Source organism: Buceros rhinoceros, unplaced genomic scaffold (genome assembly GCF_000710305.1).
Source record: "Buceros rhinoceros silvestris isolate BGI_N320 unplaced genomic scaffold, ASM71030v1 scaffold18732, whole genome shotgun sequence".
Classification (NCBI taxonomy): domain Eukaryota; kingdom Metazoa; phylum Chordata; class Aves; order Bucerotiformes; family Bucerotidae; genus Buceros; species Buceros rhinoceros.
In genome coordinates, this window is record NW_010398495.1 from 2,497 (window position 1) to 21,332 (window position 18,836).

The window sequence follows — 18,836 nt, forward strand, 5'->3', positions numbered from 1 at the left end:
AGCAGCCAGCCAACACCGTGCGCCCATGCAGCCAGAGCTGGACTGAGCCATTCCACAGCCGTAGATTTCTGCAGCGGTTCAAAGCAGTGAGGCCACCAAGAGTATTGGCAGAAAGGTTTCACTCAGGCTCTGCAGCTGCTGGAGAGCGCGACTGCTTTGCCTTTGCTTGTGCAGCCTTTGGCAGCAGCTCAGAGCGGGCTGGGGGTTTGCCTCTTTGCATGGATCCAACTGCTGTGCACGGTGTAAGCCTGGAGGGGCTGGTGGGATCATGTGTGGGTCTTCTCTGCCGAGAGCAAAGTCCCTCACTTGGCCTTCCAGATCTCAAAACCACCCAACCTATTTTTTTTCTTTAATAATTACCACATAAGCTAAAGGAAAATGAGGATTAAGGCAACAATCTTCCCCATAAAACACCTCTGACAAATATGGTAGGAAAGGCACCGCAGATCCCCTCCAAGTCCCACCAGAAGGTTGGGAAACTGCTGGGAACAAGGTGGGGGGAGCGTCATGCCAGTGTGCCCCCAGCCAGGAGAGAGGCTGGATCCTCGAAGCCGTTCTCAGCACTGGTTATTTTGCATCTCAGGACAGGGCTGGTTGGGCTCCCTTTCCTTTGTAGCAGCTCCATGGAACCACGCATTTGGACAGACAAATGGCCAGCCACGTACCTTAGCGTATTAAAAGGTATTTTTAGTACCTCTGGCAGTGCGGATCAAACTCTGCTTTCGGCTGTACTAAGACACTCTGTGGTCTGTGCTGGCAGCACTGCATATTCACACCGAGGTAGCCACTGGTAGAAGCTACCTGACTGAATAGTCACATTTACCTCATGCAAGACAGAAGCACAAGCGCAGGTGAACGCTGGTGGGACTCCTGACTCGCAGCAGGCTGTATTTTCTTCCTAGGAGAATGACTTTGCCTGATAAAAGTTTGACTTGCTGAAGAAACAGCATCATGTAGCAAGGAAAAAAATACTCTGAATGTCGCCTACTCGTTTTGAGAGGACTTGGTCTTTGCACTGGTATAAATATAACTGTGACCATTTCATACAGCAAAGTGCTCTGTGAGGAGTACAGTATAAATAGCCAAACTGATTACATGGGCTGTAAACAAGGAGGACTGGAAACCCTTGCTTCACCCCAGCAGTTCGGAGCAGTGGAAGCGGAGGGAGCATTACAGCTAAATGGTTAAAAGCTGCAGCAGAACATTTTCTCAGGACGTCTCCAAGCGCGGAGCTGGTGCACTGCCATTTCATCAGCCAAGCTGAGCCGGTGGGAAGCTCGCCACCACAATTGCATACTAAGAAGAAGGGAAGGCTGAGATAACTACCATCTTCTTACTGTGTAGGCCGTTTAAAAAAATAACGTATAATGATTCCTGCCTTATTGCAGTGTTTGGCTTCCAGATATAGCCTTGCATGGGAAGGCCGGTATGACGCTGAACCAGGCCAAATGAGCATTTCCTGCTTTTAAGTAATATAATGTCAGGAATCCAGCTCGTCAAAAACACCCTGCTCGTCTCCCTCTGCACCAGCGCCAGACACTCGGAATGAGCTTCAGGTGAATAACGCCACTTCACTCGGCTTCGTGAGTGGCAGCTCACAGCTCAGGTCCTTTGAATGCTTATTTTTATTGCTATAAAACGAAGCTCAGTATTCATGCCTAGGAAGTGGCTTAGCTCACTCAGAAACTCAGGGACTTGCCAGAGGCCTTAGATAACTAAGTAAGATTTGTTTTAGCTGCCCTCAGTATCGAAGGTATTTCCTACTGTAAGTATAAGGAAACACCGAGGATACTTAAGCAACCATATTTGTTTACCTTAGGTCAAACTGGAGAGACTTTCCAGAACCACGACTGCAGCTGCACTTAACTTGTCGAAAGGCTGCATTTGAACGGCGTGCTTTGCTTCTGACTCCATGATCACAAACAAAAACCGTCACCAAGAGCCGAGCCCCGTGGGGAAGGGTGCACACAGCCGCTGAGCAAACCTGAGCAGATGTCTCCAGACACTCACTCTCCGGGTATGCTTCATTAACTTTGGCCTCGACTGGCCCTACTTGTGCATAAGGAGGAAGCAAGAAGGGAGAAGAAAATCACCAGCATTCCCTCCCTCAAATTTCCAAGTTGGTAATTACCTGAAGAGAAATAGATGTCCAGACAGGTTTCACCTGAAGAAGAGATGAGATTCTCCAAACCTGTGAATCCAAAGTGTCATAGGAAGGCAACTCCACTCAACAAGGAGCCATCTGCTCAGCCAGGTAATGTGTGAAGCAATGTTCTGCAGGTCCTCCCCTCCAGCAGTGTGGCTTGTGCCAGTCACAGGGGACAGCCACCAGCTGGGTCATGGATGGTGTCTTGGTAACAGTTCTGCAAGGCACCTGGTGGGAGGTAACTGTCACTACTGAAGGGACACAGTGGGATTTTCTTTTCTGTGTTCTCTGGTACGGCTTTCTCAGGTCATTCAGTCTACAAGCCGTGTTTGCTGAAAAGGCAGAGGAAAACACTACAAAAAATGAGAAAATCGGGACCAAAGTAATTCTAACAAAAGTGGGTCCCAGAGACAGCCATTTTACAGTAGATATTTGGAGAGCAATAGTGTTTCAGAGCACCCACAAGGCTCTGGTCGAACAATGAGGGGGTGAGGAGAGGAGGCCACGCAGGTCAAAATGTCCCGACGTGGGCTCTCATCCTAGAATCTGATTCATACAAATGCACCCTGGTGCCTCCCCGCCTCCTTGATAGCTCAGATCAGATTGCAGCATCCCAGCTACCTAAATTTAGCCTCTGAAGTCCATGAATTGATAGGGAAGCAATGAGTCTGATATTCTAAGGTGTCACACCCCCATTTTGGCAGGGATTGCGAATGCTGAACAGATCCCCCAAAACTGGTAGGTGGTTTGACGATACTGGCATATAGCCCTTGATGCGCAGGCAGGACTCGCATTGACATTAGACTCAGGCAGGCAAGGGCAATACGTAACCCATTAGCTGCAACCTTGAGAGATATGGACCACCTCTGCACTGCTGTCAGGATTTTTTTTTTCAGCTGTAACAGCTACTGGCAGCGCTCAGTGTGGAGGAGAGCATCTCTGGCTAAGCATCCCAAGCCACATGTCCACCGAATGCTGACTGCTCTCTGCTGGCCAAATGAGAAATGGTATTTTCTCAAGACTCCTGATCACGTCTAAGTCTGCAAAAATGTGCTGTCCAAGCAAATGCATGCCGGAAAAAACAGTGTTTTTTTTCTGAAGTCCCAAACAGGCGAAGAAAAGAGGTTAGTTAGCCAATAAATTAAATTATTAACTAAAAAGCAGCAGCAAAGGAGAAAAAGGCAGGAGAGATGTGAGTGTCCCTATCTCATGCTGTAGCTTACTGCATCAATAGCCTGGAGGAGGCGAGAGGAACTACCTGTGAGATAGGACATCCCGCCATTAGGAGTATACGGCTGTCAGGGTCTTGCCCTACAATGTCTAGAAGTAGAACTATTGGATACTTTACAGTGACCAACAGAATACAGAAGATGGGAGGCTGTGGGATTGTGAGCAACTGACCTGAAGGCAAGGGGGGTTCTCCTCACTTTGTTCAGTGACAGACTCCAGGGTGACCCAGCCCAAAAGCCACCACTTAGGGGCTCTCAGCACATAAATATAGTATCTGGACCACAGGAAGAATTCACTGTAGGAAAGGACAAGGTAAAGAAGGCCAGCAGGGACTGGAAAGCTAAGCTGCCCTAAGAAATCGTACTAGAAGTAAGCAAGCAGCACATCTTTCTGCTGGACACATCAGGACATCACCTGGACACAGGAGAGATTGAAAGTCTCAAGGGCTCTCAGCAGCACGGAGAGCAGGTGAGCACCTGCTGTGCCAGTGCACCCCAGCAAATCAGCCTTGCAGCAATGTCAAAGCTTTCTTACTATTTCATATCTGGCAGTAGCATGAGCTCAGCTCCCCTGCATCAAGGAGTGAGTCTCTTCCTGGTGCACCACTTTGGTGGGTGGCTGCACCAGCCAGCTTGGAGCGGTACCCGAGGACCACCCAGTCACACTCCGCTGTATGGCGTGTGCCCGTGGTTCAGAGTCACTTGAATCTTAGTTAAATACATCAGTGATCACAGAGCTGATAGTTAGTGATGTCTGGCAGTGAAGCTGTCTCCTCGATATCAGCTTTACAGTGGCAGTTTTTTGCTTGTTCTTCCCACACAAGCTGCTTCTGCAGGCACTCAGCAGAGTGGCCCTCAACGAACTCTGCCTTTCTGTCTACAACTTACTGTGGTGCTCAGCGTGTAAAATATGCTGGTGGGGCCACCTCATGCGTCAGTATGAGGAGACAGCAAAAAGGTTAAACACAGCAAGTTCCCCAAAACAGTCAGGATGAGGGTTAATCAGAGAGAAAAAGGAGCAAAGGGGAGGGGATTCATTTAGTCCCTCTAATGGGACAGAGGGGCTAATTAGCATTAAAAAAAGGGCTAGTCTCTACTTGGTGAAGCAAGCAGCTCCTCCGTGTAATTGTGCCCCTAAATAAGCACTTAGTGCATTCTTGAATTCTGCCTTTCTGATAGACACCTTCTGAAGTGCTGATGAAATGCCACCAGCCTTGAAGGGCTACAGAGACAGAGCCACCATACCAGCATCCTCAGCACTGAACGAAACCATTCTCTGGCTGTTACCTATCCCTCTGGAATGACAACTTTTTACAAGAGCTATAAAAATACCGTTAATTATAGAAAAGTTATCATCACACATCCCCAGCCTGCTACATGTAAAATTAAGGATCATTTCAGAATGATCGGAGAGAAAAAGACTACTTGCATTGATTTTTTTCTTGAAAATTGTACATTCTGAATAATGGTTGTGACCGTTCTCCTTCTTTTCAGCCTTGGTCCTGAAATGAGATTAAATCAGGCAAATTCTTGTGTCTGATCCTCACTAAAGGGAGTGTGTCACAGATTTCAGGCACCAGAAACGAGCTGAGGATGGCAGCTCGTTATTTAAATCAAATTACATACTCAGGTAGGGAGGGACAAGAACTGAATATTTTGCAACAATTCGAAGGGTCTGTTGAGCAACACGCAGGAACTCTGCGTAGAGGAGATTCGATCACTTACTTGAAGACTAAAAACTGCTTAACGAAACCCGCTGCGCTAAAATGTGGATCATTAAATTCTCAGATCTGCCGTTGTCTAACCCAGGCAGTGCGTGCAATGCCCTGGGCACTGGGTTAGCATCTATACAGAACTGAGCAGGCAACTTTCTGCTGCTATGCACATTCACAACCACTCTCGACATCACTCAGAAATACTAAGTAACGTCTTTGCTTGTTGAAAGCACACCTGTCTCATCAGCATCATGCAGAAAGAGCTGCAGTTTCATCCAAACAGCAACCAATCAGACCGTTCACACAAGCGTGTCTGGTTAAACCCAGAGCTGCCCCCTCTGGGGAGAGCTCAAGCATCAGTTTACCAGGAGTCCTGAGTTCCATCATCTCAGTCTCTTGTGGTGAAGCTGGTTCAGAGACAGAAACTATGCAGATGAGTGCCCCACACAACTGGTCTCCTATCCACAGCCCGTGCTGGCACCCAAGGAACGTGTGTGGTAGCAGCCTCTCTGCATAGCCAACCAGCTGTGCTATGTCTGCAACAGGAAGTGTACATTTCTACACTCAGCCAGCCCTTACAACACAGAAAAAGAGATGTCTGGATGAAACGAATCAACCCCACAGTTGTTCAGTGGTCTGTCTCTGCTGTTAACGAGCTCAGTAAATTCTCTGGAACTGGTGGGAGATACATTAACAGAGTATGTATACAGCAATACACCTATGTAACAGTAACATATATATATATCTCTTTGAAGTTTTTGTATTTTTCTGTACTTACAAATAAAATGATCCACCCCTTTAAACGGTTACTGTGCTTTTTCCTCACCAAGACTGAAGTCCATCACAAATGTTTCCTGTAGTCTCAACCTCAGTAGGTTTCCAGGGCCTGACTGGATAAAGCCCTGAGCAGTCTCATGCGACCTGACTCGAATAGATCAGACTAGAGACCACCTGACCCTTCTAACCAGAATTATTCTGCTGTCTGAGATTGTACGACATGCCAGCACGTAGAGCAGAACAGGTCCAAACCCAGAGAATTAAACACCCCATTTCAGCCTATTTCTGGAGTCCCACATTGAGGGGACTCTTCCTTGACGCGTGAGACCTTGCTCCAAACCAAACACAATGACTTTCCCTGCAAGGATGCAGCTTGATATCACCTCTAATGAAATTCAGCAGCAAGTGACCCTGTATGGGGGAGGCTTTCTCGTTCCCTTCCCCCCAACCATATGTCCCTGCTGACTTCCTTATACCAGCGACAGCGGCTGTCTGACCTCATGGCAAGCCAGTTCACGGAACTAAGAGGCACCAAAAAACCCAGTTTACTTCTGTCAGTTTGGCTTCCCACTCCAGACAAACAGCAAGTGCACCTTCCAGCAAGTGCACCTTCCAGCAACTGCCAGCACTAGAAAGAACAGTTTAACTGAAATGGCGGGCATTTAATTCTCCCCTCGTGCAGCATAGAAACCTAGAGACTTGCCTGGTTTTACGCAGTGCTGGGAGTTCAAGATCGCTCTCCTAAACCTGTGTTCCCTTTCTGGGTCTGACTCTCAGGCTTCTGCTAAATAAGGCCTCACTGATAAAGTTGGTGACTAAAGTGAGATGCAACATCTGTTTATTTAAGTGACAGAAATCCTAACAGAAAGAACATAGACTGTATCTCACTGCTAGAATGTGACAGTCTAGCAATTTGAGCTATATTGTTCAATGTTTTATGCATACATTTTTCCAAAAGCTTTTCTTGCAGCATGTAAATGCTCTTTTCAATTTGGGCGCAGTAGATGGTATGCTTGTGGTGGGATGTCTGCCTTTATTTGACATTAAAAACCAAGTCCTTTCTTACATAATCAAAATAAAAGTTTTTATTCAGTTCATTATATGCCTCACTGGGATTTCTATTTTCCCAAATACTTATTCCACGAACAGAAATGTAAACCATAAATACAATGTAAGAGCAGGAAAACAAGACACACCCCCTCAAAACAGGAGAAGAGAGAACTTCTTTGATCACTTCACTGTCCTTCCACGGAACAGGTGTATCCCGTCTGTCTGCCAAATCGATGCACAAAGTCCAGAAGGGAGAACACTGAGCCCCATCCCACTTTGGGATTCATACTGATGAAATCATCCAAGTTCATCTTGGAGTCTAAAAAAGGACCAGAAAAGGCAAATATTTAAGTTCCTGATGCAGCTTCTGCAGCACAGGTATACACCTGTCAAGGAAATGCCCAGAAAATCCTCAGTTCATTTCAAAACAGCGAAGGGTTTGTAGCACACTTGCTGAGCAGCAGTCTGGTAAGATTCTGCAAAGTGTACGGTGCTACAAAAATCTATTTCCAGTCTCTGAAATGTTGCTTTTGCCCCTGACCCCTCTCTGCCCACGGCAATAATCACATTACCGGATCAGTAAGCATCCTTAGTCATTACGAATTAGTATGCGCAGGGAAGAGCAAGGTTTTTCCCCACAACGGTAGCCTAAAAGGGTGAAGTAGCATCACAGAACTGGAGTGCAGGTAACAACCAACACAGGGAGCTGCAGCACCACTGGTGCTTGTAGTCCTCCTGCATTCACACAGACCTGATTACTCAAAGGCAGGGGAGTCACCATTCACCACGAAGCTCCAAAACAAAGTCAAGTGAATCAGCTTTTGCACTGACTACAGAGGAACTGGATCAGAGCGGCAGCCAGAATTGGAAGTTGCTTAGTGTCTCTCAGAAGTTAGGTTCGCCCCTTGGCAAACCTACAATTTGTTACTCCCCAGGCTACAGTATGTGCTCTGCATTTCCTCTCCCTCCAGCCCTGAACTCTGTCCTTGCTGTACACCAGCCCACTGCAAGTCCAGGACATACAGACAGGAGGAAACCTCTGACGCAACCAGCCCATAGCCTAGAGGGATGCTTGGGTGAGGGGCACAAACCTAGGCCAGGGGCAAACATTTGGTTTTTTGAATCCTGAACCACTGAATGAAGTCAGAGGGGAAAAGGTTAACTGCTCCAGTTTCAAGAGAAAAGTTAGCTTGACTGCTCTTTGCCAGGCATTTCATCTGCTCTGACCCCGCAGGGGTAGAAACCATTTTGTCCTGATGGTGGATCCCAGAGAGCTCAGTGCTGGTGCGTAGTTTTGGGGTTAGGTGCCTTACACATCCTTTTTCTGGAGCCAGCCTGGAACAAGCTTTGCTGACACAAAACCATGCTGAGCAGGGGGTTCCGATTCCTCAGCCTGTTCAGCTCTGACTACAAACATCCCTGGGCTTGTTGGTTTTTCTCACTGACAATCTGTGCAAATAACCTTTCTAAATGCCCGTTAAAAGAAAACTGGAAGAGAATGAGTTTAAAGAACGGAGTGGGAGGGCCAGTGGATTTACTGTTACAGCTTTCCTGCTATATTTTAAGTATTTGTTTTAACATGGATGATTTGTGTGCACATTTAAGGATTAAGAAACAAACAAGAGAAGGCTCTAATGAATGGATTAGAAAATCCATAGGATGGAATTTGCTTCAGCTGCAAAAAGCTTGTGTAATTAAATGTTCAGGAATCCACGCCCAGGAATCCCAGACATAATCCAGCCCCTGAAGCCCTCTGTTTGTACCACATCTACACGACAGCACAGCTTTGTGATTTGCCTAATCCCAGCTCTCACCACTTCTGAGGTCTGGCCCCTAACTCTTACTAACCTGTTTGGGCTCTGCATCCTGAAAATCCTTACATTCAGCCAAGTATCTTCCTACGGCTGAAGTGAGTCTGGCAGAACAGGGCCAATTTTCGCCTGACTATGTGGGGATTTAAAATAGCACAAGCCCAGCAGTTTGCTGCTGTAGCTCAAGAACAATTAGTGGCAGATAACAGCTCTTGCCTGCTGGTAGACTGGTAAGCCTGTTCTCCAATTCCCAACTTGTCTTTTCCCCCCAGATGCTTTTGTTTTAAAATTAATGTCCTTTTTCATATAATTTAAGACTTGAAAGATAAAGATATAATCCCCTGCTTTATGAGCACTCAGCATAGTAAAATAACAATTCCATAAAGCTGTTCTGTGAATGGTGAAGAAGCCCCAAGGGGATTGTTCCAGTTCAGTTCCAAACACATCTGCTGTTGTTAGCGACTTGAGAGTTGTTGTCACGTCTGTAGGAAACTAAATATTCTCTTGAATTCAGAGATTCTCTTGAAAGCAGAGCATAACACAGACCATCAGAGAAGTTTAAATGAAAATTGAATGAAAAATTGTTTCAACAAAGCAAACAAGAACATGCCTGTGAAGAGCGGATGGTCTAAGAACTGGTCAGTAGATGGCACTGAAGCAGTATGAGAGCTGCCCATAGTAAAAACAGTGTGAGGCCTCACCGGTTTTACCCAGTTCAGGGGGTAACAGTCTCTCTAATGCCACTCTTCTGACATCTGAATGCCACACGTGTCAAGTTAGACCTTGCAGCTTCTGGAAACGGTTCTGCAAGGGTTCACAAGAACACCTCGAAGTCCTTTCCCTGAAGCTGACAGAAACACAGCAAACAGCAGAATTTACAAAAGAGATATGGATGCTAAGTTGACACACCAAGAAGATTTCTCCACAAAGGCAAGGACGACCACCTCTGTATGACATTTATACAAAGGCAAGAGTAGCAGAATTTTTTTTTTAAGATACGTGTTAACTTGCAGTCCTCCTCAGGTGCTGGGGCTGTTATACTAGCTTGCACTTGTACATGCTCAGAGCTAACCTTCCTCTTTGACCAAACCCACTTTGTTACACATGTACGCTGTCAATGAGACCTAGCTGGTGCATTCTGGGACCCTTGCATAGTTTTATTCTTTTAATCAAGGATGACACTTTTGCCCCAAGCAGAGACGCAATAACACATTCTCAGATGGCATTGTTAGCCAGCACACCTGTAACTTCTGCCAACAGTAGTTAGAAGGCAGCTGAAGGGCTGCTGTGGGTAAGTCAGTCTGAAACAAAGCCTCCAAGATCAGCTCTGCTGCTGCCTAACCTTGGGGATACATAAAACACCTAGAAAGACGTTTCTTCAGAAACTTTCGTACGTGTTTACAGATCTCGTCATTCTCATCTGAGCACAGGGAGAAGTGGTTTTCCAGGCAGAGTTACAAAGGCCATTACCACACAGCTGGAGGGTGCTGTCCCCGCAGCTGAGACATAACTGACAGTGCAAACTATCCTGGTCCATCTCAGCGTAAACCAGAGCTGGTCACCTTAAATTACCTTTCACAGAAAGTGGTGAAATGTCAATAATCCATTTACAGAATTTAAATACTTCTACACTTAGTTTTATTGATTCTGTGCCAGCTTGAGTCCTTACTTCCACAAAAGCTCATGAAGTAAGGACCTACCTTGACAGACTGGAGATTTATTCTCCAATGAGAGGAGCAGAAGGTTCCCATGAAGTGACATATGAGCATATCAAGTGCTTCTTTTTTGCTTTCACTGGGATCCTACCACCACTTCAGAGAGGAGATACAAAAAGAAATTGCAGACATCTGCCTGGCCTCTGTCTAGTAGCTCTCCTATTACATAGATGTGTCATATACAGCGCCTCTAGAATTTCTCAGCTGTCCTACTCATGCTCTTCAAAACAAAAACAACCAAACAAGTGAAACCCCATCCTTTATGACTACCAGGGATTTGAATAGTAATAAAAAAACCAAAAAGCCTTCACAAATTAATCCTGCCAGTGTGCTACCAAACACCTAGAGAGAGATGAAATTTAAACCAATGCTTTTCGGTGTTAGAGCTGATGCTAAGGGTTGTATGTAAGCCGTAAGACCATCTGTTCGAGTAATTTTGAAATGCACTACTATTTTACACAGACTTGCAGTAAGGAGGACTGATCTCATCAGGACTCGTGAACTAAGCAATATCAGACCTAAATTTGTGGAGCGAACACTTAAAAAAAAAACCCACCAAACAGACAGGGCTCACCAGGCCTGGAACAATGAATCTGTGTCCCAAATTGTACCTTCTCAGTTTTTATTATTTGAACAAAATACCAGATTCGTCCCCGTTTTCTTCCAACAGGGGGCCACTGGCAACCAGGTGGGACCAAGGGAATCGACTGCAGCTCAAGGATGCTTATTCCAGCAGAGCACCTTTGAGGATGGGGCTAGGGGAGCAAGCACCGGGCACCATTAGGTCAGCCAGCTTCTCCAGGCAAACACAGCAGCAGAGGCTGGAACAAGGCCAGTAAGAAACACAGAGGCTTAGCTCTGGGAAACTAGAGCAGAACCAGCTGCAAAAGGCTAATGCTTAGCATGTGAGTTCTGATGAGATGTTGAGGGGTTTTTTGTTTAGTTGGTTGGTTTGGGATTTTGTTTTTTAAAAATAAGGTTCTTTTAAAAAAGAATCAAATCACCTAGTTCCAGCTTCAGTTTAAGCATGGATTGGAATTTATGACTGTCCTGGTTTCAACTGGGATAGAATTAATTTTATTCCTACCAGCTGGTACAGTGCTGTGTTCTTTGATTTAGGATGAGAATAAAGTTGGCAATACACTGATGATTTAGTTGTTAAGCAGTGTTATACTAAGTCAAGGGCTTTTCAACTTCATATCTGCCCTGACAGAGGATGCTGGTGGTATACAAGAAGCTGGGAGAGGGCACAGCAATGACAGCTGACCCCAACTGGCCAAAGGGATATCCAATACCAAACGTCCTGCCCAGTACATAAACTGGGAGGAGTTGGCTGGGGAATGCTGCAGCTTGGGGATTGGCTGGGCATTGGTGAGCAACTGTACTGTGCATCACTGGTTTTGTGTATTCTGTTATCATTATTATTTTCTCTTCCTTCTCTGTCTTTTACCTCAACCCACAAGTTGGGCTTTGTTTTCTGATTCTCTCCTCCATCCCACTGCAGGGGCAGGAGGGGCAACGAGCAAGCGGCTGGGTAGTGCTTAATTGCCAGCTGGGGTTAACCTACAACAATGACTCAAGATAAGTTTATTTTAGAAGGTTTATTTTTCAACCTCACGAGCAGCACAAATACAGTTTAAGAGTTAGTAGTGGTGAAAAAAAATGCTTAATTGGTTACTGATAGATTCCTTGATTCGATTCCAAAAGCAGTTTCATAGTCCTTAAACATTTCCTGGTATACTTCATAAAAAAGGATCACTGGTCCCAGTATCCTGACCTAGCTCCAGACTGGGTAAATTACACTATGCTACTGAAGGTCCTTTTTTAGCTTACATCTCACTTAGGTACTACCAAATCTCCTTTTCCAAAGGGCTCTATTCAGGCTTAACAGCTGCTCTGCTCTAGAAGAGGCAATATTTTAATACCAAGAGCAAACATTTTTGTCTTTAAGTTCACTAAAAGCTTTAAAACCATGTGGGATAAGAAGAGCAGTGTATATAAATACAACTAATATGCTTTAATACATAGCAATTTGTAATCAACACAATAGTACTGGAGTGCTAATTATCTTTAAACACCAAGAGTTTACGGGCACATTTATTTTTAACAGCACAATGCTCACACATTAAAAAAAACTGATACATTTCTATTGTATTTTTTCAGTCTTCAAACATGAAGACGGCAGCAGACAGAAGGAATATAAAAGCCTTGTATGCTTTTGTAATCATCTTTTTTGAAGAGCTTAGGAATTTGGCTACTCTAAATGACAGCAAATAATAGATGCTCTGATCTAAATGTGCCTCACAAATAAACCGATACTAAAGCAATGCATGGACAATTCTGTCAGCCACTATACTAGTCACCTCTAACATGAAATATGTAAACAATTTAATCTTATGCAAACACAAATTAACATGGAAAGCAGAGTACTCTATCTAAGTGAAACGGCAGGGAGAAAAGTTATCTGCAACAGGGTTTGGCATTAATACTCCAAGCTGTCTTATGATAACAAAAGGTCTGCCACCCAGCTTTCCATCAAGGCGCTTTTATGCCTGATAAAACTGTGCTGAGACATTGCCCTACCAGTCTCTGAAGGAAGAGAATTACCAGTTCCACTTGTTGACAGCAACACTTCCTAAACCTGTATGTTGGCCTGCAGGACACACGCTCATCTATGAAACATCACTGAAACACAGGACTTAGATTCAGCTAAAGGTTGAAGCATGTGCCTGTTCCACAACAGTTAAACGCAGACTCCTCAGGGAGTTACAGCGCTGCGCATACTGCAGTACACATCACTGTATCTCAGGTGAATGCTAGGAAGATAGTAAAGCTGGAGAAACTGGTATTGAATGAAAGACAACTTCAACTAGACATCCTAGACCTGATACAGTCTATTCCTGTTCCGATCCAGCTCTCAAAGCTACCTAGTGAACGACCTTCCATCTTCAGTGGATGCAAGGTGAGTGGTTTCTTTCACCAATTGACCAGAAAACCAGAGCACACCGGCACAGAGCTGAAATACCGTGTACAGTTGGAGCTTCTCAGTACAAAAAAAAAAAAGAAAACCAAACCTCAGAACACTGACATACTGTAGTGAGTCCAGAAGAGGAACATCAAGTTGTTTGAGGTGGGAAAACATGACATTCAATGAGAGGCTGAGAGAACTGGACCTGCTCAGTCATAAATGGAAAGGATGAAGGGGAGACCTTACTGCTGTCTACATCTACCTGATCAGAAGAAACAGAGAAGATGGATCCAGAAACTTCCTGGAGAAGCCTAGCAACAGGACAAGAGCAAAAAAAGCATGCTGGAAATTCTGATTACATACTGGGATTTTTTTTATTTTATTTTTTCATTTACCATGAGAATGGTCAAATATTGGAACAGAGTGCCCAGAAAGATGGTGGAATCTCCATCCTTGGAGGTGTTCAGGACTAGACTGGGCAGAGCTCTAAGGAACAACTTGTTCCGAGCAGGTTTTTGACTGGATGACCTATGGGTGTTTCTTCCATCATGGCAAGGGACAGGGCAAAGAAATAAAGCATAAGAGGAATGAAGATCTATGTTTAGACCATGTGGCTGCTGCTCATCAAGTGAGGGAAAGCTCAGCCAAACAAGAGAGATAAGAGTAGAGTTACAGGGTTTGCAGCTATGGAGTCATTCACTACAGCTGGAGGTGAATGTACACACCTGCAACTGTTGGAATCATTCTGTAACTTATTATCCACAAGAAATGATTTCCACTCTTTTGATCAGAGTAGAAGTCTTTCACTTTCCAGGCCTGGCCTCATCTATATTCCTCCCACTTTCATTAGCTCTCAACAATCGCAACAAAGTTTCCACAGGCAAAAAGTCCCCAGCATCCAGGAGGCTCCAGCTAACAGTGAACCATGAATTGCAGTTCAGTCATTCTCCACTTGCTACACCAGCTTTGTATGAAACTGTACTGGAGATAAGGGCCAAGACATAGCATTTAAGGTGCTTCGGAACCTGGATTGTCTAGAAAACACATAAAGCTTCACAATGAAGACTACATTATGTGCTCCTGGCCACGTTCAGAAAGTGTGAAACACCAGGTTTCCATAGAACCAAGAGCAAAGACTGAGAGCTGACTTCCCAACAACTTCAAATGACAATGAACTTGGACCTAAACACACAACACGTTTCTCTGACCCTGCCTTCTCAAATATAAGCACATAGTGGTACTGCAGTATTTAAAAAAGCAGCAAAACCAAACATGCAGAGCAATAGCATGAAAACTCGTTCAAAGCAAAACTTCACCACACTTTTCTCCATCTGGTAAGAAAATGAGAGAACAAACAAACACACGGCAAATGTTAGCCAGCTTGTCAAATGCATGATTAGAAAAGCTGAAATGCTGCGTGACAAGAATGGTTTAAGCAGCTCTAGAGAACAGAAAAGAAGGCAAGTCTTTACTTCTCTCTCTGCTTGGCCCAGAGGCTATTATCCAGACTCTCACTTAAAAGAGGCTTAAGGCTTGGGGAAAAATTTGCTGACTTGACAGTTTGCCTTAAGGTGTTCTCAGGTCCTTTCACCTGATAAAGAAACCTCAAACAACTCATGCAGGCAAACCCAGCACACTGAACAAAGCCTGAAAACTTCCTCCTGTCAAAATAACCTGCTCTGGCAGGATGAGACCTGCTAGTTAAAGTACAATATAACCAGTGTGTTAAAAATTCACTTCGTGACCCCTAAGCAAGTTGTTTGGCCTCTTTGCTTCAGTTCCTCGCTGTAACAAAAGAGCGGTATTACTTTCCCCTCCTTCTCTGCTCAGTCTATGAAGATCAGTAATTAACGTTTGATAACGGTAAATGTCAGCAGGGAAGCTAGTCTTTACATGTTCAGAAAAGGAAGGGCCAAATGCTTCACATTTTTGTGTCTTTTGTTCCACATGAAATAATAAGCTGGATGTGCTTCTGGACACATGTTATGGAAGTGAATTTATTTCTTCTGTGTATCCTGGATTATGTCATTTAACACCGTAAGCAGGAAAAAAGGAGCTCAGGCAGCTTACCTGCAGTTTCAATGCAAGGGTATGAAGGAGGAGGTTCCTGCCATCTCCCATTTGCGTCTTTCATATGAGATCTGTCTGAAGCAAACGTCTTCAAGTACAAATCCGCTCGAATCATTCTGATTTTCCTAAATAATAATGCAAACTTGTAAAAAAAGATATGTGTATACTAATGCAATACTGCATTAGTCACCTAGAACAAGAGCCCTTTCCTCCCATCAAGGAGCATTAATTTAATTAGATACAAAAATCAGCAATGTTGTGCCAAGCAGCTAATTAGTTAACAAAAAACTACAGTAGGAAAAAAAGGGCTTTTGATGACTAAGGCAAAGAGCTTTAGAAAAATAACACAGTGCATTTATTTTACCAGAGTATAGCAAAACCCCTCTGCCATTGCACATCTACAAAGAGAACCTCAGCTTTGATCTCATGAAACAACATTCGTGGTCTTTATGTTTTATGTCATCACCTGTGAAATTCTGGACGAAGGCCATCATCCGACCTAAAGGCCTCCACACTGTACACATCAAAAGGACATGGAAACGGCAACACAGTGTCAAGATCATAAACGAAGTTCTGCTCCCCACTGGAAACGTGAAGTAGAATAACATGGTAGTCCTGGGAAGAAGGGTAATTGCCTTTAGTGAAACAGCTTTTAATAAGGAACTGCCAGAGGGAGTGAATAAAAGTGCTTCCTCAAAGCAGATGCTCCAGACCCTTTCTTTAGATTCTGCTTTCTGCCCTTGAAGTATTAAGCCTCTAACATTTCTGGCATTAGGATACAGTTTCTAACACCTGTCTCACCCATTCTGCCTTTCAAGAAACCTCTGGATTCCCCCCATTCATTTGCAGCCTCCTTTGACTTAAGCCTGGATGGCTAAAGTCAGTGCTACTCCTAAGAAAAGAGCCAATCTCTTTCACGTCCCACACCAAAACAAAGACTGAGCAGGATAAGCATTTTTGTCTTAGTCCCATTCCTAAACAAAAACTCACAACAATATATGATGACAGCTTCACATTAGGATTATCTAGTGATTTCGTCTAATACGAGATGTTGTACCTGTTGCAGTAATGCAGTCTGTGAATTCAAGCGCCGAGTGTTTAGCTGCCAGAAGCACCCAAAAAAAAGCAGCATGCAACCAAAAAAGCAGCAAACAGCTCAAATCAGGAGAAGTGCAAGAGTCAGACGAATTCTTGTAGCAGCCCCTGAAGGTGGGGAAAAACACCCTAGGGGTACTGCATCACACTTTTTCATGGTAACTCCTGTCTTGACACTTGGGTTCTCAGGTGCAGTTTTTTTCCTTAACTTGTAAGAAAAACAGGTGTGGTGGAGGGCTGGAGGAATTGGCAGGTACATATACTGCTGTTTTCCAAAATTAAATTGAAGGTAGCTGTTAACAGCTTACTAAAGCTTACATTAAACCCACTCACAAGAAAAAGATTGAAATACTGTCTTTTGACACTTCCAATATTAAACAAAACCACCCAGGGACTGAAATACAAAAGACCTTGGGCAAGCTATTTTGCCAGACGAATATACACCTACAACTGTTGCAACAATATTTAGAACAAGCTGTTACAGAGCATAAGAAAAATGAGCTACAAGCTTCCCACGATCCACTGAAACTGATCAAAGTTAAACCACCTTTCGATCCATGAATTTTTATCCCGGATCCGTTAATTTTTATTCACCACATTCTGCAGCGGCCTCTCCTGACTCTCCTACTCCTTTTTAGATCATCTTCATAACTCCTGGATCTCTTTTTAAACTCAACTTTTTTTTACACTACACGTACAAAGATATTTTGGGAAAGAATGAACAAACCAGCAATCACAGAACTTTAAAAGTTTGAAGATTATTTTGCAGAATTTCAGAAACGGAAATTGCCACAAGAAACAGAGGATTTTTTTCATGCCAGGTAACTGAATGAACTTTATAATGATACATATCTGGAAGGGATTCTGTAGTGGCAATTACCAAATTACATCCACTGATCAAATGACACCATTTATGGGTCAGTTTAATTGCTGACTCCTGAATACAAGTAACACATTTTCCTATACTCTGTCAGGCCTACGTGGATATTTTCATCCATCTACGTCTTAAAAGTGCAGACATCTACTTAAAATTCTAGAAAGCTGGCAGCCTCAACAATTTTCACAAACCTTACCAATGCTGAGGTTTGTCACCTGCAGATTTTACTGACTGTTTCACTGTTAATTTACTACGAATAAAAGGAAGTAAAGGGAGGTTAAAGGGAGGTAAAAGGGAGCACCAGATTTAGGCTCTTTATAAACCTGTTATAAAAGAATAAGAACTATTAATATAAAACTATAAAATGTTAAGGAAGGGACCTCTAGAGGTCTTTTGGTCCAACCCCCTGCTCAACCAGGGGCACCTCAGAGCCAGCTGCCCTGGACTACGTCCATACATCTTTTGAGTATCTCCAGGGATGGAGACTCCACAACCTTTCTGGGCAACCTGCTTGAGTGCTCCATCTCCCTCACAGTAAAAAAGTGTTTTCTCATGCTGAGATGGAACACAAACATAACAGTTAGTTACGGTGAAGATGGCTGACTCTGCCCACATCTGATCCTGCAGCTATCGACTACAGAAGCACACACTTGAAACTGCCTTACCCAGACAACAGGCTCATCTCCACGTCCTGATTTCTGCTTCCAGAGTGGAATCTGAAAGTTACAAGTGAATAAATCTCAAGTGAATAATACCTTTCAGATTAATTCTGGGTTAATTGGGTAGTTCTTTGCTAAGCTATCCACTTATATCTGTGCTGCAGTCAGAAAATTTTCTCTAGTTTCTATCTTTCAGAGCAAGAAGTTGGAGGTACTACTGTGGACCATGTAACGTAATCATTCTCCTAAAGAGACAGATTACAGGGAAGAATTAGCCCCCTCCAGCTCATAGGACGTAGTGCCTCTTCCCACAGTCCTGAATGCATCAAGTAACTGAAAGATCTCATGTGGTGTGGTGTGCAGGTCCCTGAGCCAGAGAGGGCTGCAAGAGGGGGTTTGCATCAGGCCTCGCAGGCTGGGCTGCAGTAAAGGCCTGGGCCCGTGTCTCACCCACGTCGGGCTGTGGTCTGAAGGCCTGGGCCCATGTTCCACCTACACTGGGCTGCCGTCTGAGGGCTGGAATCACTCTGTAGCTGCAATTCAGATCACACCTGACTGACTCACCGTCCTCCTATCATTGGATATGAAAACAGCATAAAATTCTTCTAAAGGGTATTGATCCTGACTCCTGATGTAGTCACAAAGTTTCCAAACATTTTCTTCACTGTAAAACACAAGAATTGATTAATTTTTTTCCCAGCTTCATTTCCAGCGGGCAGGAGCG

General features: G+C 44.2%; 1 protein-coding gene across 1 annotated transcript; it reads right to left on the reverse strand.

Moving 5' to 3' along the window:
* Positions 1-7,102: 7,102 nt before the first annotated feature.
* Positions 7,103-18,776, reverse strand: WDYHV1 (WDYHV motif containing 1; the record flags this gene model as incomplete). The annotated part of the gene is made up of 5 exons (XM_010131133.1): positions 7,103-7,236; positions 15,482-15,606; positions 15,948-16,096; positions 18,119-18,169; positions 18,677-18,776. Coding segments are annotated over 5 exons (559 nt in total), but the record flags the coding sequence as incomplete, so codon positions are not given.
* Between the last annotated feature and the right edge of the window lie 60 nt (positions 18,777-18,836).